Source organism: Spea bombifrons, chromosome 4 (assembly GCF_027358695.1).
Source record: "Spea bombifrons isolate aSpeBom1 chromosome 4, aSpeBom1.2.pri, whole genome shotgun sequence".
Classification (NCBI taxonomy): Eukaryota; Metazoa; Chordata; class Amphibia; order Anura; family Pelobatidae; genus Spea; species Spea bombifrons.
Window position 1 is genome coordinate 89,294,713 of NC_071090.1, and position 22,889 is coordinate 89,317,601.

Below are 22,889 nucleotides of genomic sequence, written 5' to 3' on the forward strand. Positions count from 1 at the left end.
AACTCTCTCCAAAGACCGGAGCAGGCGAATGGCTAGAGGCATACAAAAGCTCCGCTGGCAAAATGTTTTGCAATACAAAAAAAAGGAAACGTTACTCTTTAAAGGATGTCTTCATGTTTCAGTCAAGTTAAAACTTATTCTAGAGAGCTATGTATGGTCAAACCTGTTCAAGTGCAGGGCAGAGACCGGCGTAGCTGGCTGGTTCGTAACTGGGAAATTTGTCTGGACAGAATGGTCTGGCTTTGTTAAATCACAATTGTACAGCTCATTATGGAGCAAGGGTCTCAAAAATCCAGTCCACGAGAACCGTTCTGCTTTAGTATGATACAGAACACATTGCTCATTGAGGCAAACTGTTAATTGCATGTTAATTAGAGAAAGCTCTCACAGGAATATGTTGGGCACGTCTGTTACATGGTATATGCAAAGGGAGGTTTAAATTAAAGTGACGAAAAGGAGTCTGTATTCCCAAAATATGGAATATGAGTATCTGGAATCAATAATATAGTGATATATATATATATATATATATATATTAATATTACACACACACACACACAAAGCGAGTACTGTCAAGGATCTTAACTGAACAACGCACAATCCCAAAATGGTACAGTTGCCTCTAGGAATACGTGTTAAACAAACACGTTTAGGGATATGCATTGTAAAATGTATTACTAGAAGTAATAGGTGTAAATACTGGATTGTGTGTGTGTGTGTGTGTGTGTGTGTGTGTGTGTGTGTGTGTGGTGTTCAGAGCAGAAAGCAGTAACACTGCAGTTTTGTAGAAATCCAAACCCAGCCATTTAAAGTTTTCTAAATGTTTAACTAGTGAAACCTCCACACAGAATCCCAACCAAGCACAACTCATATTTTAGAGATCAACATTTTGTAACATATTTACAAAGCGTCACAATCAAAATGATCACTGTAGAATTATTCTAGTTCACTGCTTTATGCAACTCAATTGTAGAAGAACTTGCACCCAGGAACAGCAACGGACATATCTCCCAGTAACCTTCTTGTATTCTTTACAAAACTACTAAAGAATTAATAAAATACTGGTAGCGATGGGAAACACTAATCTGATGTCCCTCTGGCACTAGATTTTTATACTCATTAGATAAATACAAATGTGGTTTATAGCCACAACACATGTACATGCCATTCGAGATCCCCAAAATCTAGAGGTGGCGTCGTCTGGATGTTATACTCAAGGGTTTATTCTACAGCACAAAGCAGCAGGTTGACCGTTGACCATGTGGCTGGCGGCTAATTAATTTTAACACAAACTTTTCGTGCAAAAATGACTCACTGACTTAAGTCTCACCTGAAGGGTTATTGATTTTGTTTTACGATTAGAATGCTTCCTGTAATTCGCGTATATATGCAATGTCTTTACACAAAAGCCACAAGCGCTCTTTGGCACAAACACAGAGAGTAGGAAAGAAATAGCTGCCCTCTGTGTGAAGTTTCCAGGAGTTGGTTTAAGGAGAGATGCAATCATTGCTGATTTATCCAGAGTTCACTTGAAACATGCCATTCTGTCTCCAAGACCGATAAAACCAAACTTCACTCCAGTTTTCGGCTCCGATGGCATTCTTATTGACCAGACCCTCACAAAAATCCAATGTGTTTACCTGAAAGGAAAACAAACATGTAAGAACAAAAAGGTATTTCTTAAATTAAACATAATTAAAACAATGCAGTTTCCCAGCTGGAAACAAGCAGGTCTGCTTAGGGAAGAAGGATTACTAGAAGAATATATATATACTTTGCACAGCCTTGGGGTGATTATTTTGTCCGGATATGTAAAAAACATTGAATTCAAAGAGGGTGTACTTTCTTTTTTCACACAACTGTGTGTATATTATATTTATATTACAAATAGGATTATAAACCCAAAACCCTAACAATGATCTTATTGCTATATGAACAATAGCAACATCATTCCCATTTTCAACATTACAGGTTTTCATTCCCTTCTATCATTTAATATTAAACACACCACAAGAAATTCTTCATTCTCAGAGCGGCTTTTAAGCTACACCAGCCCCAACCTGTAATTTTCCTGCAGTATACGAATCTTCACCACTCTAGCCCTGTTGGCCGGGGTGCCCTGACCAACAGACCGCTCCTGGTGTATGTGCATGAATAATACTAATTTCACAGGGAAATACGTAGATGCGTTAAGTCAGCTGGTCGACATGTGGCCAGACAGACCTCACTAGGGCAAACCGAGCCCTAGCACAAGCTGATCAGGCCACTGTATAGACAAAAGTTGAGATGCACATGAGGACCTAGTGACAGAAAGGGAGGAAGCCACTTCTGGCATATAGAGAACAGGCATTATGGACATCAAACGCTGAATGGTGGGTAACCTTATAAGCCCTACTATTCTGTGTTCCCATTTACTTTTACTGAAATTTATTGTGGAGTACAGGAGTAAGGCAACCCTGCAAAAGTGCCACAGGTATTTACTGGTCCCCTCTTCTTGAGAAGCAGATTTTCAGATTAAACAAATAACACATAAGACCTTCTGGAACACATTCAGAACATTATTACACAACACACCCGGCCTCTACACAAACAAGCTTTTTTTGGCATGGCACATCCTACAGGATTCTGGTCACCAGTTGCAAATAACTTGAAAAATAAATAAATAATGGGATTAACTGACGAGTCATTTTGCTAAAAAAGCAGATAAGGGAGTGATTTTCGGTAAAATAATCTGCGCTGTGACTGATTTTAACGTTTGATATATTTAATTTGTTTGGGATGTTTTACAACGGAATTCCTGCGATGGTCTGGTACCTATTTGGGAACATATTCTGTCCATATGTTACCATTTCCTTTCCGAAAAGCTTAGTACAGAAGAATTAAAGGGACACTCCAGCCATCGTATGCATTTTCAGGTTCTCCCTTTGAATTTGCAAATGCATAGTGGGATTCTGCCGAATCCTCCCATATGCATTTCACTACCCTCCAGCAATTTTTTTTGTACTAAGCGAAGTAAATCTCCCCGCACGTACTCTACCTACCTCCAGTCAATTCTAGCGTGGACTCTTAATTTCAATGGGATCCTGCCACTTCCATGACAGGTAAGTGCCCCCCCCACCTGTTTTGAAGAACACTTTAATATGCATTCTAATTAAATGGGGGCATCATGGACATAAGCTCTTTAATGCTTAACAAAAAATCAGAAATTGTCTGCAAACAGGCATCAAAAACGCAAATCCAATACTACGTGCCCTCTGGAAGGAAACCGATTCATTTTAATGCTTTACTATGCAAGTCAATTACAATTACAAAAACTATGGATCTGGTTTAAGATTGTAAAATCACTCGCTATAACAAAGGCTACAGTCATATAAAGCTTGTAATCACATTTTCTCTTTCAGTGCTTTTTTAAATCAAATAAAGGTTAAACTTTTGTAGAAAAAAAAAGGCCATATAAAAATGTACAAGACTACAGATGTCAAATCATGTGCAAACCTGACATTTCAATTCTCTGAGAAGAAAGCACCTCCAAGAACAGAAACCCAAAGCCGAAATGCCATTCATACGCTATGTGTCCCAGCATAAAGGTTCCCTAACAAAAAGCAGAATCTAAAAAAAGATTACCATCATCAATTATTGGTATATAAAAAAAAAAATATATATATATATATATATATATATATATATATATATATATATATATATATATATATATATATATATATATATATATATATATATATCTATATTACAGAATATTCGTATCAAGGGATATATATATATATATATATATATATATATATATATATATATATATATATATATATATATCCCTTGATACGAATATTCTGTCATGTGTACTATGCTACAGTCAAGAAATTACAGTTCAATTGCAAAATCTACACTCTGCTCATAGGAATTACTACTCCACTGTAAAGTTAAGAGAGTTAAGAGTTAAGAACACAAAAAAAAAGGTATCAAAGAGCTATCCTTGCAAAGCAGGCAAAATCCAAGAAAATTATTTTTTCATGGACCTTTCAAATGCAAGGGTTCGGGCATATTTTAAGCTTGATTGTCTAAACTGTTGTACGGGTCTTTAAATAAATTCTGACTTGAAAGCTATCTGCTAGAAGCACAGAGGAGAACAAATAGTAAACCTCAACAACGGCAAAGGGGACGCTTGCAAACAGATCAATATGTTTCTCTTTTTCATGTTAATCAAAAAAGGCATCACTTTCTTTCCTGACAAGTTTGTCCCTGTGGACCAACAAAGGCCTTGTCACTTCTGAAGGACAGGTCTTTCTATATAGCACAACATTACTTTCTGAGGCTTACAAAACGGCATCAGAGTGACTGCAGTAAATAGAGATCGCCATGGAAATGTCTTCATGTTTAGCATCAAGTAAGCAGGCAGTCAGAAATCTGTCTGAGATGGACAACCATTTCCAGAAACAGAAAGCTTTGCTAATTCCAGGTTGCATCACTTTTTCAAAATCTTATCCAGCATTTCATTGGTTTGGATTAAAACATCAACTTTGAAAAATATTTTATACTATAAAGAACAGTAATCACCCAAAACAAAAATATGCTACTCTAAATGGTATATATCGGCTAAAAGCAAACACTGTTAGGAAGAGAGCAAACAAGATAGGGATGCATGTTTTGGCGATAGTGTTCCTTATTTTATTTATGCGCAAAACAGGTTTTTTGGGGGGGTTAGTCGAGACCAGATTTAATAAAGGCCCACTTTATCCCACCTGCTTTCAGTCATTTTGTGTCAAGCCATTGTAATCTCAATGTTTTGTTGTCTGTTTAGCCAAAATACCACTGGGTGATTAACAAAAATACTTTTTTGTAAGCCACGTGCATGAATAATGTTTTTTTTTTTTCCGAGATATAGTTACAGAATGTGCAAAATGTAACATTCCAAATGTAAACGGCCTCATCTAGGTTGGAAAGATGAGCACAGACGGCTGCACATTACCTATATCTGTATTTGACATCAAGCACCGCTGAATCATCTTCTTCATAGTTGTCCTCATTCAGTGGAGCCATTTCAACTCGTTCAGCTGGCGTCGTTATTATGTCATATTTACGTGTTTTTCGTATTCTTTTGCCAGACCTAATCATAATAATAATAAAAAAAAAAAAAGAAAAAAGAGGTTAAAATTAAGAAGTGTCAACAGTAAGGAAAATATAGGCTTAAAAAAAGTGCTCTCCTGCCTACTATGCTGAATTTCAGCATAAATGTTATACAAATCTGGGGGTTTCTCCTCCAAACAAATGCCAACAAAATGCAGAAAACTTCAGTGAGATAGGTCTTCAAATTAAATGAGGTTATGCTTTGAAGTGAACCAGAATATGGCGGAGATGAGAGAAAAGCAGGGGGCACGGGCTTAGTAAAAGAAGCAAAGAAAACAATGGAAAGGTTGGTAAGCGGGCTTACTTACGACCACGGTAGTTGTCTTACCCCATTGGTTTAGCTAGTGACATGTTCAACGCAGCGCTCTCCTTAATACCACGTTGCACTAAGGAATTTTTCCTAACCTAACCTCCTATCAGACATGATATAAAAACCTAAATCCCCTTTTCTTTTATAAATTCAAAAATTGTAAGCGAGCAGCCAATCAGAGGTCAGTTGCGTGCTGGCTAGACATCACCACCTCCTCACAAGATTTGTAGTTATTTTTCCTCACACTTCTTCTAAGTGTTTTACTTATTTATTTTTTTTGTAACTGCCATATGGCGTGCTACAAAATGTCAACACAACATACAGGTGTTCTTTTAAGCTCCACTGATTAATGTCTTTTTTTCCCCTTTAGGAAGAGCATATTTACAAGGCACTGTTCCACTTACACACAACATTAATTGCACCTCTCATATGGCAGGCAAATAAACATTAGCAGATCTAATCATACAAAAAAAAAAAAACACAAAAAATTCAGAAGCTTTTTTTGTTTGTTTGTTTCCATGGTGATGATAGATCAGTGTGTCTTTGTGTCACATGACATTTGTTGGAAGTGTTTTGACATTCACCAGTACCAGGAATGATGTTTCGAATGCTGAATTTAATTATAAAAGTGTTACATTCAGCAGAGCACATGGAACAGCACGTTAAAGTGATACTCTGCTAATCATGAGCACTTTCATGCATATGATAGCCAAGTGTCCCTGTTCATTTTTTGTGTGGTCCATCCTGAAAACGCATGGAGGGATTCTACATAATAAGGCAAGTATTCCCCCGCCCCCAAAGATAAAGCGTGCATATTATAGTACTTACAGAATACTTCAATATGTGTTCTTTGTTGTTCCATAATTACGTTTTATTACCCTTTTCACATTAAATATTGTTTTAAATGTTGTAAAACCCAAACCCTGAAGTTCTACCAAAAGACCTTCATATTACAAGCCGAGGTGGAGCACACAAAAGGTTATGATCGGCAGGAACATAATTACAAAATGTAAACAAACTAAAGTTTGGGTAATAGATATATGGATTAAAAAACCACACAAACTTTCGTGACTATTTCTGTAACTGTACTTGTCCCGCAGGTATAAGTGACAACACAACACCCAAGGTTAAAAAAACATTCAATCAAAACGCTTCAACATGAAAAGTTTAGAAAGAAAAGAAGGCAAAGGATAATGAGGTTACGTTTAAGGGAAATGGAGGGTAAATCTATCCAAAAGCATCATGTTTAGACAAGCCAAGTGTGTGCTTTCAAAGCCCAAAGGTTTAAAAAAAAAAATAAAAAAAATAAAAAAAACAATCGACTCCAAAGTGGTGATGTATGACGAATGTTTACACAGAAGTGCCACTGGGACCCCTTACAGGATGAAATTCTCAACGACTTGTACTCTCCGGAAACTGACACAATGGACTTTTATTAAGCCCTGCCAACAATGCGTTCCTGAAATACAAAAACATTTAACAAAACCTACATGCTAGGTTTGGAAGATGAAAAAAAAATATTGAAAAATCAGGCAATTGCCCTTAGGCTGTCTCTTGTATGACACTACACCTAACCAACAATCCCCCACTCCTCCCTGGTGTGAGTATAAAGAGGTTTGTAACAAAAAGAGACATCACACTCGCTACAAAAATATATTATAACAGGATACAAATCCCTTATGCTTGCACCTACAGCAACGCAATGTCCCAATATCAAATACACCATCAACATAAAGAGCACCTGCCACTTTTCCCCAATAATTTGTGATAAGCCGCACACACGTATTATATATATTGTATACATATTAGAAACTCATACCAGATCAGCAAGACAGACATACCAGATCAGCAAGATTATTATTCACAAACAAAGCCACTTGTTGTAAGCTTAAGTCACTAGTAAAGCTCTGTATGGGCAGGCAAGCCCTGTACAGCGTGAAACAATTCCCAAAGTGACAAGGCTTTTATATGCATAGGCGTAAAAATATTCATATATTTTAGGCTTCACCGAAATTTGGGGTACTTTTTAGGCAGAGGCAAGCTAAGAAATATTTGGCTTTATGATGTAATAGATTCACCAATATTTATACCGAGATGGATGCATTTACAGTATGCGGGCCAATTCCTAGTTTTATTCTATGCAGACATTTATGTAGCGCTTGTCATAACTCCCCATCGCTACCCGATTTATAAATTACTGTCCTTGTCTGATGGCTGGTGATTGGTGTCTGTAGTATTGAAAAACGTATATAAGCTAAAAGCTATGAAGGTGAGAGCGTTTTCCTTTAAGTCTGATCGTCTGCACGGCCTGAGATATAATCTACTTTACAAACTATCCTTAAATATCCTTTTTAATCCTCCCTTTATTAAATTGCATTCTTCTGACAGCAGCTTTATGTGTTTTCCTTATAAACCAAGAAAAGAGAGAATACTGAAGGCGATTACCCACCCCAAGGAATTAATTTCTAGGAGCTCAATTTACAATAGCAACTGAAAGCACATAATCACTATTTCATTTTCATTTATTTTTTTCATCTAAATGATAGTTGTTCTGAGTCTACTAGAAAAAGTACTGGTAAATAACAGTGCTTGCAAATCTAACAATTTGCGATCCCCAACGTTAAATTATATGGTAAGAGAATGTAGCCTCCAGTAGCCATTGTATTATATAGAAAATGTCACATGTATAAGCACTGAAACTTCAGTTCCACACTTTTATATTGAAGAGCACATCAGAGTGCACCTGTACAAAAACTTGTATTATTACATTCTATAGAAAATGGTCTAAATCAGGGGTTCACAAATTTGGTTTTGGTCTAGGAGCCAGCCAATCATCAGGTGTAGCTTCCCGAATCATGGAGTTCCCCACCCCTTGTTTAGTTTTAATGTTATTCCTTCTTTTGGGTTTCACCGACCCCGGGCCGTATCTAAAGCCACCAACCCCTCCAGTGCAACCTTAGCTGAACAACTGCACCCCCTATTTCACAGTGTAAAGATATCGCCCCAAGATACTCAGAGATGGCTCCAGCCTGGCTGCTATACAAAGATAGCACAGGCAGGAACTCCATTGTATAAAACTAATCCCATTAATAGGATTGCTGACAGGGTTAGATTTAATAGCTAAAGGGGATTAAAAGGTTGGGTTGTATACATCTGTTTATCTATGTTAATACAATCCTGTGGATACATAAGATTACGTTACAATAAAATGTTCAATTTGTTCTTCACAATCATGGTGGTCGTGACTACTTTTGTGATCTAAGACAAAGATCCATCTATTAGCCTCATGAGCATACCTGGGAATTCTCCGTGTTTGACCCAGAGATTGCCAGCTGAAGCACCGCTTCTCCAGTTCAAGACCCGAATCCTCCGGGTCGCAGGAGCGGGGTCTTGACCCGCCCCGCTCCCCGCCCATTTGCCCTTTAAATGGGGGTGTTTCCCACCGACGCCAGCGGGACAGGCGAAGGGTTAATAGGGTAGCCCTAACTAAGCAACCTGTTACAGATATATTTAACGTTTTGGTTATGTGTAATTAATTATATAACTAATAAAGATATCTCAGAAAACACAAAATAATTAGTAATAGCTCCCAGCTCCACTCCTTGGACCTCTGACGACCCCCCTGCAGGCTGATTATTAGCACCGTGATCAGCAATGCAGGGCTATAGAGCTGCAGTGACGATCAGAGCATGGAAAAAATATCTTCAGGCCCTTGTAGCGTCTCACCATCGTTGTATTATGTAGTAATATATGTTGGGTTTTTTTTACAGGACTGGCTTGATTTTCGGAGGAGAGTTTCAATTGCTTTTTGACTAGAAAAAGCAAAGTACTAAATCACTAAACCGCCATCAACCCTTCAGGTTAAGAAGGTACATAAACTAGGTTAACGGGGCGTTCCTCAAAGAAATTACAGCAATTTATTAACCAATCTCTCTGGGGTGTTACTTTGAAGTCTGGATTGGAATGTAACTCTGGGACAGGAACTTCCTTCCTAGGTGTGGTGTGCTTTAAGAAAAAATTCCTGGCCTGTGCGATCACGGTTATCGGTAATCCAGGCATAGTACACATAATGAAAAACAAATAAAAATGTTATTTTATGGGAGACCCACAGCATTCATTTAGTGGAATTAAGCACAACAATTTAGTCTTCTTAACATATAAAATATATATTAGTGGAGATAAATAGACAGCCATGTATTCCTTTGGTGGTACGGAGATGGTATGGGATGCTGCCATGAGGTTCCTCCAACAATTTGCATGCAGGAGGAAACGAGTCAACGCTCAGCTGTGCTTTCCATAAGGCTACAAAGGACGGTGTAATCATGTTCAGAATAACAACTCCTACAAAAACTGCAGATATTGTGTAAATTATACCATAAAAACGCCAAGCCATTTAAGCAAAATCAAAAGCTCTTAAAACCAAAATGTTAAATAGCCACTGAGCGCATGTACTTCATGCCATAAAAAACGCCCTAAGGGTCAAATAAATTAAATGCTGTCTTGTTCGTGACAATCTGTTCATTACTCCAGTCTTCCTGAGCAAGAAAATTGCAAAAGAAACTTCAGAGCCAGTTATCGTGAGCACCGGAAATCAATCTGGAGCCAATTTCAAAGGCACAAAATCTGGCCCCCTCCTCTAACAGGAAAATCACGGTTAACAAAAGTTAACAGATATAATTACAGCAAATGTTCCCAATCTGGATGCATGTGAAGACAAAAAAAATGTAGGTTTTTAAGGAAATACACTAAAAATAAATACTTACTGGAATACCACACTTTCTGGAGCTGTGGGTACCCAAGTCTTGCATTTCAGCTGGAATCACTCTAGCCTCTCTTCCTTCCTTTCCATTCCTGTGCCTCGTAAATCATTTACCCTGATAAAAGGACACCTCACGCTAATGTTACAAAATCTTTTAACAGGGATCTTATCTTGGGATATAAATGCTATTAATGACGTATTATATGTAATAAGAGAAGTCATTCCAAGCTTCGTTTAGATGGAGGTCTGCAAAGATCTCAGTTGTATAAAATGGCCATATTCAATGGATCGACGCTTACTAGGGAGGCAATCCCTCAATAGGGAGTTCAACCAATAGTAGGGCAGCCCATAGGCATTTATACCTGATCTAAAAGTTGCGGTGAATTAAATCACAGCTTATTTTTATGTCAGCTACCCTTATGTCAATAAAATTAAAAACATTTTTTTAAAAAAATAGATCACCTGTGAGCTATAGGACAGAAGTGAAATCCTAGTTCGCCTTTCATTCCTTTAAATGTGTTTAACACATTCAGAAACATAAAAGGCAACGTAAGCCTCAAAATGAGCATTTCTGGCTATTTTAAGTTAACATTTGCAGTGCATGCAATGGCAAGACTTCCAACAGAAGACTTATTTTCACACTCGGAAAAGATCCGTCAAACCAGATGTTTGCTAAACAACAAACAGTTTCCCATTTCCATATGTTTTTGATGACAAATTTAGCTTCTAATTGGTATATTACACTTTACAGGGATGTTGCGTGATGTTATAAGACAGGTATGATGTAATCCAGTAAACAAACAGATCTCAAATGTAATTCAAGCCTCATTTTTTATTTTCTCCTCAGTATGCTAAAGACATAAAAGCGTAGAGTATTCTGCTGCTATGGCAAAAGAGTTTTAACCTATCAGTGCGCCGTGCTCATATCATATTTATATAAACTAGAATGAAAGAATCCCGAGAAAATAATATTGAAGAACAGGAGATTATTGCAGTATTTCTATACCATTTTTTCCAAGAAGCAGATGCAACAGCAGCTTTAATACAGAAAAGTGTAGTTATACAAATGCCTCCAGAATCCCTCAAACTTGTTCTATTGTATGACCACCAATGTGTTTATGACGCTTCAAATGATAGAAGCTGGCATATAAAAGTCTTACTTTTTGAACTAGGGTTCACTTGTGGTTTTAGAAAAAGAGCTCCCAGTAAAAACATGATGTTACAAAAGGTAACAAGATCATAGGTGGCAGCTCAGAAACAATTCTCAGAAACTGGATTACCATTTCTCTAAACCTTTTGATGCTAAAACGGAAAACATACAGGCTTCGTACTCCACTGCACAAGAAAGGGTGCTGTAATTACATACACTTTATAAATGGGGATGCGATAGGTACACCTTGGGGCTTATTCACTAAAGGATGAGTTGGTCTTTTTTTTTTTTTTTTTTTTTTTTAAATGAAGGGCAGACACTGGTTCCCCGAGTAAGAAGGGCAGAGCTGGCCCCACTGAATAGATGAGAAGACTTTGGGGGAAGAACATCCCCTCTAGGCTCTTCTTCATAACATAGTGAAGTAATGGAGTATAGCGAAGTATGTACCACTGGCATGCATCCTTTTTAATTGCAGAAAGTTGAGCCAGAGTTTGCATGTCAAAGGCTGCCATCCAAGCTGTATTTTTAACCTAGGGATGTTTTGCTAAATTCCAAGTCATATGCAGTGTTTCATGGCAATTTTAAACCATCATGTGCCCAAAGAAACATAAAAAATATAAAATCTAGTGACTGGCTCTATTGTGCAATCATTTCTGCCTAAACTGTATTTTGAGAATTTGATGAATGGCTCTTTATCAGTCAGGATCATTTACCAATAGGAAATGTGCTTCAATATAAAAAAGGCATTTTATTTATATCTATATGTCCCCTGCCCTTTTCAAGTTTAGTATAATAATTCTATCTTATGTACACAAAACAAAAAAAAACACCCAGCATTGTACATTCCCAGAACATAGGGGCGTCATCATGTCTACTTTATACACAGACTTCTTTCAAACCATCACTTGCCATTGCAGTTCCAGACTCTGCGTGTACTTTGTACATAGAAACCGATAAAACAAGTTTTCAGCACAAAGATTTAGAGTGGAGGGAAAGCAACAAAAAACAAAGAATAATAATTTAAGCCAAATATAACTGTGTTTGGTTCAAAACAGCTTTACAGAAATACCTCTAACTAAAGATTTCACAAGTCACCTTTTCCCCCTATTTCAGGTCAAAGTAGAAGTATTTACAATGTGATCTAATCCAAAAATACTACATTTTGGAGAATTAAGTGGATTCAGAAAAACGCCCATATATGAAATCTTAAATACTGATTCCTTGTAAAACAAAGTATAAAAATGATTAAGGACATAAAAGACAGATAGAGGATTTGGCTGCAAAAATCAAAATGGTGAACACAAAACAAGCAGAATGTTGTAAGGAAGACACGGCTCCAGTAACAATACAAACCAGCTCCAGTGGCTGATACAGGAAGACGTATCTGGCCGAGGTTCAGGTGAATAAAAACAGCTGCGCCATATGTCAAACATTAAAGCGCACTTGAGTAGCTCAGCTGAAAACCAGGCACAACTATTTTTAAGGACCCCCTAAGGGATATAGCCTGGAGGACGGGAGACAGAGAAGATGCGATAGAAACTTAAATACATAAAGAGATTTAACAAAGTACAAGACATGGTTATATTTCAAAGGAGGAGAGATGTTAGGGCAAGCGATCGTAGTCTAGAACTACAAGGTCAGCAACTCAGATGTAATAAAAGGAAGTTTTACTTTACGGAGAGGCTGGATGTTAAGTGGGACAGCCTCCGAGCAGAAGCGGTGGAGGTTAATACAGTGAAGATAAACATGTACGGGATAAGCAGAAGACTACTCGAAATATAGGACAACACCATCAAGGACCAATCAACGTTTTAGTCTTCACAGCAGATGGTTTGAAATGTTCTATGTTCTTATCAGCCCTCATTTTTTTCTGTAGATGGCCATATAATGTGGTTTTTTTTTGTTTGTTTTGAGTATTGAGGATGCGATTTTATTAAGGTGCATTAAAAGTCTGAAGAGATTTCATAATAAATTAAATACCCATCAACCAATTTGGCCATTACAAAAGAATTCTGTTCTTAATTACTGCTCCTCCTCTCATGCTGTACTTCCTAATACAATTCATTATTATTATTAGTTTTGTTTATTTAGCACCAACAATTTACACAGCCCTTCTTACAATACATATATTCTAACAGTGATGCAAATCAACAAATTTCAGTAGTTGCATATCCTATGCTTGGAGTATTTAATCTAAAATTAGTTTATTAGAATTATTGAAAATATTTGTTTCAGGCTTAATTACAATGAAATAACTTACTGTTATACATTGCTAAGCAATGGAAATTAGCAAAGACTCCTAATTAAATTAGTGACTTTGAGCCATTTGACACAAGCAATGTAAGCATCTGTTAAAGGATTTCAAATATTTCGGGTTAATCCCGCATGTCTCAAGAAAGAAGTACCAGCTACATTAAAAAAAAAAAAAAAACGTTATTAAGTAGGTGAAAGAATGAGAACCCCCAACATTCCCTCAGCTTTTACTTGTAAGGTCTAATGTCTATAGTATTACATCAGTCAAATCAATACTTCTCTGTACAAGGACTCCCTTAAATTGCTTTTCTTTCAAGAAGCCAGAGCAGGTTTGAATATCTTAGAACCACTGCCAAGAGAAATATAAGATTTCCTGGTTATACGGTCGCTTTACTTCTCTCTAAGCGAACCTGAATAGTTTTTTAATGTGTCCCTCCTCCTACACTCTATATGTCTATATTAGCTTCATTTTTTTGGTGATTGAAATATACGTAACATCACTCGACATAGAACATCTGCCTGCCAAAACGCACAAAAAGAAAAAAAAAGAACAAAATAAATGATCAGCTCTTTTCCCAGTGTGCTCTGCACAAAATCGTAATATATCTAGGTTTTTAATTGGCAATGACACTGGGAGATTGGGAATCCCATCTCATACAGTAAGATGATTAAAGCCTGGAATGGCATGGGACAGTAACAAACTCAGCAGCCACAGGGCCATCTGTTGCAGCTGATAGATTATTTTTGTATTCAAGTAACATGTGTTTAGAGAAGGAACTCGTGTTTTCTTCTTTATTCTCGTTGTAAAACCAGCTTTATGAGAAGCTCATTCCTCGGACTATGTTATTCTTCATTTAACTAATTCATGATGTTCCAACTTGCATTGTTTTTGCACTGAAAGAGGCCTCATATACAGTGACATCACTGCAATTACAAAGTAATCTAAGAAAAAGAAAAAAAAAGAGAAAAACAACACAAAAAAAAAGTTATGTTGACTTTAACCCCGTCTTATATAGTCTTTGGCGCCAAACAGTTCTCAGCAAACATGAAAACTCAAAGCAGCAGAACATTGATACATAGTAAGCGCATAAAAAGGAACCAATTGGTCCATCTACTGCCTTTTTTTTTTTTTTTAAGGTGCCTCAAGTTTACATGAATTATTTTACCGAGTTGTTTTTCAAACTTTGTTTTGCTGCTTTTGGACAAAATGTACAATTACATTTATTAATAGGGTGCAAACAGATTCTATGCACTATTACAATAGAAAGCTAACAAAACAATAACATTAACATATCTAGAGACATACTGGTACAGAATGAGACAGGCCTTGTTCTTGGGAGCTTACAGTCATTGGGAGGTTGAGGGGAATGAGACAGAAGAAGAGGGACAGTTTGGCCAAGGATGATTTGATTATAGTGAGGGTAATATGGAGATCTTGATGGTGGATGAATGGTTTTGTCAGGACACAGGTTAAGGCAATTAGGAGGCGAGGCTTTATTGCTCTTTGAGTAGATGGGTTTTTAGTGGGCAGCAGATGAAGAGCAACGGTATAAGGAACATTTTCCGGCAGAGGTGCTCAGGATGGATCGGGGCGATGAAAGGTAACAGATAGGGAGGCCAATTAGTACAGAGCCAAGGCAGCAAACTTAGCCTGCTTGGTAGATTCAGTTATTCTCAAAAGTGTTGAGAGCCTCAGGAATTGTGGATAGTGGAGATAATCAGAAGCTCGGTATCAGGTATTGGGATGTCATCCACGATGAGAACTGATAAGAGTTGGAAGAGACACACCAGGAGAGGGAAGGTAAACGAGTGTGTCATCAGGTGGTACTAGAAACCAAAAGAAGATATAAGTTGTCTGAGGGAAGAGGTGTAGATAGAGAAGAGTAGAGGCTTGGCTGCCCTGAGGCAAATCAACATAGCCCAGTGAGAGAGGAACAAGAAGTTTGGAGAAGGCAACGCAAAACATTATGATCAGAGAGGTGGGATTTTTACCAGGAGAGATCCATGTTGTGAATGTAGGGTTTTCATGAAGTTGTGTTAATACAATTTGCATTGTGGACTTTGAATTAGGGTTATGACTTTCACGGCACATGGTATCACTATATTATTATATATAGTCCCTCAATGCAGCCCTACATTGATGTTATTAACGGAACTTAAGTCTGAAAGACATTTTATTCAAAACAGAAACATCCGTTCATAGTTTGTTCAATTGGTAGCAGATAAAGGCAAGGACATGAAGTGTGTAAAATATGTTAGCCTGCCAGACAGAAAACTTCTATAGCGTTCTTTATGAAGGTAATATTCTTTATATTAATAAATAATAATAGCAATGGAAAAAAGGATGGCTTGTCATAGCCAAGAATATTTAAAAAGGAAGATTGTTAGGGGTAAAAAAACTTGTTTGCTTGTGGATTGATCTGAAATCATGTACTGTACATGCGCAGACAGCATACTTAAGCAAGCTACCTGCATCTGGGGCTCATTTTCCAACTCTAAAAGAAATGTATATGGGTATATATGAAACACTTCATATATGCAGACGCAGGCTGTGTAAAGTAGGCTTGTAGCACTAGGCAAAAAAAATAAATAAATAAATAAATAAAAAATCAGATTACATAGACACTTCAATCATCATCATCATCATCATCATCATCACCGTACCAGCATCACTGAAGCACGAGAAAGTAACCGGTTCATACCACTTTACAGGCATGTAGCGATACTATAACCCAGGCATACAAAATGGACAAACGCACATACAAATGTTTAACACCTTGCTATGATACAGTATGTATTGTTGCTGGTATTATTAATAAGAGTTGATAAGCTTTGTGCACCTCTTCAATGTAAGGAACAGAGGCTTTCTTCTAGCGTGGGTTATGAAGAAGAAGGAAAAAAAAAAAAAAAAAAACACCCTAAATCAGTTTTAACAGACATTCAATGCTTATTAACACCAGATCACGGAACACTGGTATAGTAACACGCATAGCCAATTGATTAAGTTACACGCTACTTCATGTCATGTGGAAAGTGAACTCTAATGTATGCATTCCAAGAAGACATTTTAGCCCATAAATAGAAACATAAAAAGCTACCGAATATAAAGAGAAGTGCCCGCAAACTTATTATGATTAAAAGAAAAGAATCCTTCTGTAGACTCGCGTCACAAGTGGTTATTACTGTGCGTACATGAATATACACCATAATTCAGAACTTACACATTATATAAAATTTAATATTTACAAAAAAGTCTGATTTTATAGTGAAAATTTATTATTTTTTCTTAGTTTTTATAAACACAGAAAAGTATACAGTATGTGTAGTATGAATAGAATTTGATGAACCATGTGACTCAAACCTTAATCAGTCCTTGGTCTTCTCTAGGATAGCCAAGTTATCTCATGCATGTTTACATTACATCACCGTATTAGCCTCTACAACTGCTGGGAGGCTGTTCCACTTATCTACCACCTTCTTGGTAAACAAGACCCAATACAAGACAAAACTTTCTAGACTGTTCTTGTACAGCAATGGAATAATAAAAGCAAAATCCCATTACGACAACGCAGGTAAAGTATGTCCTGCCAGAGATCAAAAAATTGGTCGGGTCCAAAAAAAAAAAATCACGCCAATGGAAGGGACACCAATAATAAAACTATTATCAAAGGCCAAACAACTAATGCGCGTGGAAATATTTAAACTCAAAACAATAGAACAAAGTAACACTCAGAAATAAATACAATATCACCCTTTCCACAACCACTGTAACAATTGCACACCTGTCAGACAGAAAAGGTATCTTCACCTGCTTAAATCAGACGGTATTCAATACAAAGTGGATCACTATGACCTTTCCAGTATCACAAAGGATAAGCAGCATATTGTTTTGCAATCCGCCACCCTCTCTGATAGAGAAAGGGTTAAACTGTCACCCTGATTGTCACGCAGGACCTGTGAAGTGTGACTACTGTTTTGTTCTTCATATAGAAACTTATGCTGCTAAATCAACATTTTTACTCCAATTCTTACAATTTGAAGACAGTGAGTTTACTGAGAAGGAAAAAAACATTCACTATGTGAGAGTGTAACATATAGATACATACACATGCAGTATCCAAAGACAAAATCATTTCTTCAGTTAAAGACTATTATTCAGATTCAGATGAAACAAAGTGAACAAAAAGTAAAAAGAACAAAGAACCACTGCTGGACCAGGCGGATGGTGGTCCCAAAACAGGGGGTCATCGAAAGGGAAACATAGAAAGTTACGGCAGATAAGAACCATTCGGCCCGTCTGGCCTGCCCAACATTATTCATTATGAAGGGCCAAGCTTGCCATGTATAACACATAATTCAATGGGTGGTGAGACTTTGATGAACTATTACTCATCACACAGGGCCAGCCAAGCTCTCCCTGCAGCAGAAGCTCACTGGAGTTGGACCTTCATAATGTATAGTGAAGGAGCTAAAACACAAACCCATTATATCTACCAAACAAGCCAAACTCCTCTGAGGCAAGCCTCCCTGTACTGAATAGACCCCAAAATTCCAAGAAGAACTCTGGGGTGGACTACTAACTGCAAGAAGGTCCTGGGTGGTGATCACCCCCATCTTCAGCAATCTGCTACACATGCCCAGGTGCTTCATGTGAAACATGGGACATGCATGAGGCCATCAATGCAGTGAAACCTCCACTTACAGGTTACGTGCGTTATCTATTTACTGAATGTGCACAGATGCATGGCAGCTACCTGAAGATCTTGAACACCAGGCAGGCGATGAGGAAGGTGCTGAAGCCGCACACGAAGATGAAGACGTTCTTGATGGTGGGCAAATATTTCTCAATGGAATCAAAGCGAGTGGCCTTGGCTGTGACGTTCACCTGGTCTAACGGGGTCTCCGGGGTGCTGCTCCCGTTGCTTGCTATAGAAGGCACGATGTTCTGTTTACTCTCCAACTCTCTCTTATACAAGGGGCTCCCCGGGGCTCCGTATACCAGCAGGCAGGCAAGCAGGCTCAGCAGGAGCGCTTTCATCTTGGCTTCCCCCGGAGGAGCGCAAACTGCGCCGTACTGTAGCGGTGGATGTGTGCAGGACTCGTGCAGCAGGTGGAGGGGGTCCCTGCTGAGCTGTGGCCGGGAGGAGGATAACCCGCCCAGGGGGCTGTATCCGTGTGCAGCGCTCCCAGCCGCGGGGGGGGGGTGTCCCAGGGATCAAGCTGCTTGGCTGTGTCCGGTGTGACCCGTGTGCTCCTCGGCTGCTCCCGCCGCTTCTGATCGCTACTCGGTGCAGGAAATGTTAGCTGGAACCCGGAAGGGTTTTTGCACCACGTTGCAGTGAATCATTTGATGAGGGGCACACATGGGAGGGCTGGGAGCTTTGTGAAGGGGGAGGAAAGCCTATTAGATGCCTTCTGCTTCCAGCGTGGAGACGACTGTCAGCGAGGAGCACGCGATCTCTCCTTATCTGTGTCCGGGATACACGGACGAGACCGGCTGCGACTTTATCTCCTGAATCTGCCATCGGAGAGGCTTTACGGGCATGTCGTTTAGTGATGAAGGGATAGCTTGTGGCAGGTTTACTGCTCATATTTATTGAGCTCCTTTTTGCTTAAATTGATAGCCTCCTGACGACACATTAAATGCAGAGACAAAATGCTTTCCAAATGATCTGCACGTTTCATGCCATCTGCCTGGAACTATGTTACGATTTTTAGAATGGAAAGTGTAATTGCCCCAAATATACTCTGCATTAACTCTTCCCCTACCAATCTCATCTCTCACCCCCCTTCTAAATCCTTCTTCTTTCACCACCATAAACATCATAATGTCCATCCTGCCCCAAGTCTGCATTTCCCCAAATGCCGCAATCTGTGTCCCATTCCATGCCCACCTCTCCCAGCACTCATACCCACTGAATTCTTCACCATCCCCCTTTTCATCCCACAATCCAGACACTCTGGAAAGCATTTAGTTTATAGGTACACACTAGATCTACTCATCTATCATGCATGAGGTTATAAGGGATGTATGTGAAGAGACTCAACTAAAAACACATTTACTATAATTTAAACACATGACGTCAAACTGGATGAAACAGGCTGTGGTCTTTTATTTGGTTTAAAAAGCTATAATACAAACAACAGTAACTTGAAACATAAATCAACAATATATAAAGCTCTTGGCCCATACCCAGAGCTTCAACAAACTTACCAGTTCACCTCCTTAATCAGAAGGTCACGTTAACCCCAACAAAAGCCACAACAAATGTACCGTATTGGCCCGATTATTGGCTGCACCCCACGATTTAAGTCTATAAAGTGGTGGTGCATCCTATAATCGGGGTTTAGCATAGGGATGCACAATTCGTATCTCCCGAGGCCCGGGAGATGCATATCCGGGCGCCGGGCAAGCAGCGCTGCAGGGGACCTGGATCCTCCTTTCCGGCACCCAGTGGACGTCTGCGCGATGCGCGTAGACAACCTCCGCTGCCGGCGCTTCTGCCGGTGCTTCTCCATCATAGAAACCCCAGCAGACGTGCCTGCAGCGGAGGTTGTCTGCGCAGACGTCCACACCAGGGAGTCTGAGGGTGCATTGGTAAGTCTGGGAGGGGAGTGGCACTTCTAGGGGCACAAAGCATATCTGTGGGGGCAGAGTGGCATATCAAGGGATCAGAGGGGAATATCTATACGTAATTATGAATTAAGGGGGGACCTTAAAATGGCTATTGGTTTTCCAAAATTCTGTTTATATATAATATATGCTAACTATGCTGCCTAATAGATACCAAAAATGTTCAAATACGTGTATTCCTGTTTATTAGCTAAAATACTGTTTTACCATTCCACTAATGTGTAGTTTTTCTTTAAAAATACATTTTTCTTTAAAAAAGCACCAAACTTTAAGGGTGTGGCCTATAATCGAGCCAATACATTATATAGGTTTTTTTTTATAAAACGGGTGGAAGGGCGAGCTCCTGTTCAGCAGCTCCTCCATGCTGTCCCCCGCGGGTCTCCTACTTCCCTGCTGTCCACCATACGCTTTAAGGTCCGCACAGACAGCTAGCAGATTGCCCTGGGCACTGCATGGGCGCCACACAGCGCCCATATTTATATTTTCCTCCCTCCAGCACAGCGCTAGCCACCTACATATTCTAGATTTCTCTGGTTGGTTATTTCCCACTCAGTATAAATGTTGCCTGTGAACATTTACATATTGTCACAATAAACTTCAAAACTAAACAATTTTGGAAATGTCTACAGTTCTGAGAAAGACAACTGAAATGTGGTTTATGGCATATTTTAATGGCAGCGCGTTTTAAACAGTCCATTACGTGATAGACAGATTGTACAAACAAGAGTAAAGAAAAACAAATGGGCCATTTTTAATGCGGATCTAACTATACTTTTCTCATAGCATGATTACCATTATTTTGAATAAGCTTGCATGACCAATACATGTTACCAGAAAGCAAAAGGAAGATTAGTTTAACTCTTTAGAGCTGGAAGTCTTGTATTAAAGCACCATCATAGTCTGCATTGCGAATAAAGTCATTCCAGCATATGGGCTAATAAAATGGCCCCAGAGAAGGGGGGGACTGAAGAAGGGGACATCACAACAAATAATTCAATGCCAGACGCAAACCATTAGCCCCATCTCCTCTGCCCTTAAACCGTATTTGTTCTTGGATATTGTGTTATATTCATGATTGCTTTATGACTATATAATAATCTATACCACTTCTAATGGAAGGATGTTCCACTTATCTACTATCCTTGACACCATAGATTTATATTAATCCTTTAGGCTTTATACCCAGAGGCCATACAAACATTAATCAGGAACCATCAAGGGACATTCCACCCTCTAGCTTTACATGATGTCCCCCTTGCAAATGCATGGGGATATCCCAGTTGCCCCCTCCCCTGTCATATATATATATATATATATATATATATATATATATATATATATATATATATATAACTGTGCTGTTCCCTCATTTATTCATTCATTCAGAATGTGTGCTAGGAATATTTGTGTCATGGGACACAAAGCAGCTGCTTATAGATAGTTGCCATAGAAGCTGTAAAAGCATCTTAAAACTTGTTTTTATTTGCTTAACTTTTCAGAGGAAATAATAAAATAACACATGTACTAAGATGTATTTCCTTAGCATACCAGAGTTCCAATAATGTTTTCTGTAAGTGGAACAGCACTTTTAATTACAGCACAGAGGACGTCAGCTACATATAAAGCAAAACTATTACTGACTTTAAGAATCTGGTATTATTTATTCCAGGTAATTCAGATACTGTAAACTTCTTGTTCTAACGAAAAGAAATCTCGTTGAACCTGTCTTTCAGCATTGTCTTTGCATAATTCTGTTTATGAGCAGATTTTATCTGTAACCACCTAACTGGTTTCTTGGTTCTAGAATGTGTTCAACCCAAAGTTCACTTTGAACTCTCGATAAATAGAAATATGTCCATTCTATAAGCTATGTAATGGAGTTTGTAGTTAGTTACCATACTTGATCTGCAAAATTTAGGAACACCTCTTATCCATTAATCCTATTTATAAAGGACAATATTAGGGATACACAACAGCACAGCCATAAATATGTCCAGTAATGATATTAGCACTGGGATAACTGCCACTCTAGTCACAAACTAGAAAGAGAACCCATGTTAATTGTAAAGAGACTTCAATCTTTTTTAAGTCTGTATCAAAACGTTAGAGGTTTCATCTGGAGCCATTGTCAGCGTCCCATGGATCCCCAATCTTTTTATCCCATCTGAATCGTATAATATACTGCATATATATATATACATAATTTTTTAATCATTTTCACTCCCCCTTTATTCTACGAGTAGTGCTCTGTAAATAAATGTAATGTAAACATGTACTGAGTCACATACATCATGTAACTGCGTTATCCTGTCTTCATCATTATCATTAATATACATAAAAGTTGGGCAAGCTGGCTGTTCAGCAGTGTGAGCCAAAGCGGATCACACAAAATAGGTATTGTTAGCAGATTAACCGTCCCCTGAGTGAGACTTCTATCTCTGGTAACTATTTTTCCTCGGAAATGTCTCTTCTTCCTAATTGTAAATTTTATTTAAAATGTATCCTGGTATTTCCCATAAAATGTCATATCTACCATAGTCAACACGGTGTGTATATATTTGTGACAGAAACCCTTTAGCATGTGAAGCTTTTACAATGCCAAATGTGAAACAGCTCCTTGGGGCAACTGAATGTTAATCTA

General features: G+C 38.4%; 1 protein-coding gene across 1 annotated transcript; it reads right to left on the bottom strand.

The window, feature by feature from the left end:
• Positions 1-829: 829 nt before the first annotated feature.
• FAM174B (family with sequence similarity 174 member B) lies at positions 830-19,122 on the bottom strand. The gene is made up of 3 exons (XM_053461808.1): positions 18,369-19,122; positions 4,985-5,122; positions 830-1,640 (listed from the first exon to the last, which is right to left on the bottom strand). The coding sequence occupies exons 1-3, from the start codon at positions 18,650-18,652 to the stop codon at positions 1,637-1,639; spliced, it is 426 nt and encodes a 141-aa protein (XP_053317783.1). The 5' UTR covers positions 18,653-19,122; the 3' UTR covers positions 830-1,636.
• Positions 19,123-22,889: the final 3,767 nt, after the last annotated feature.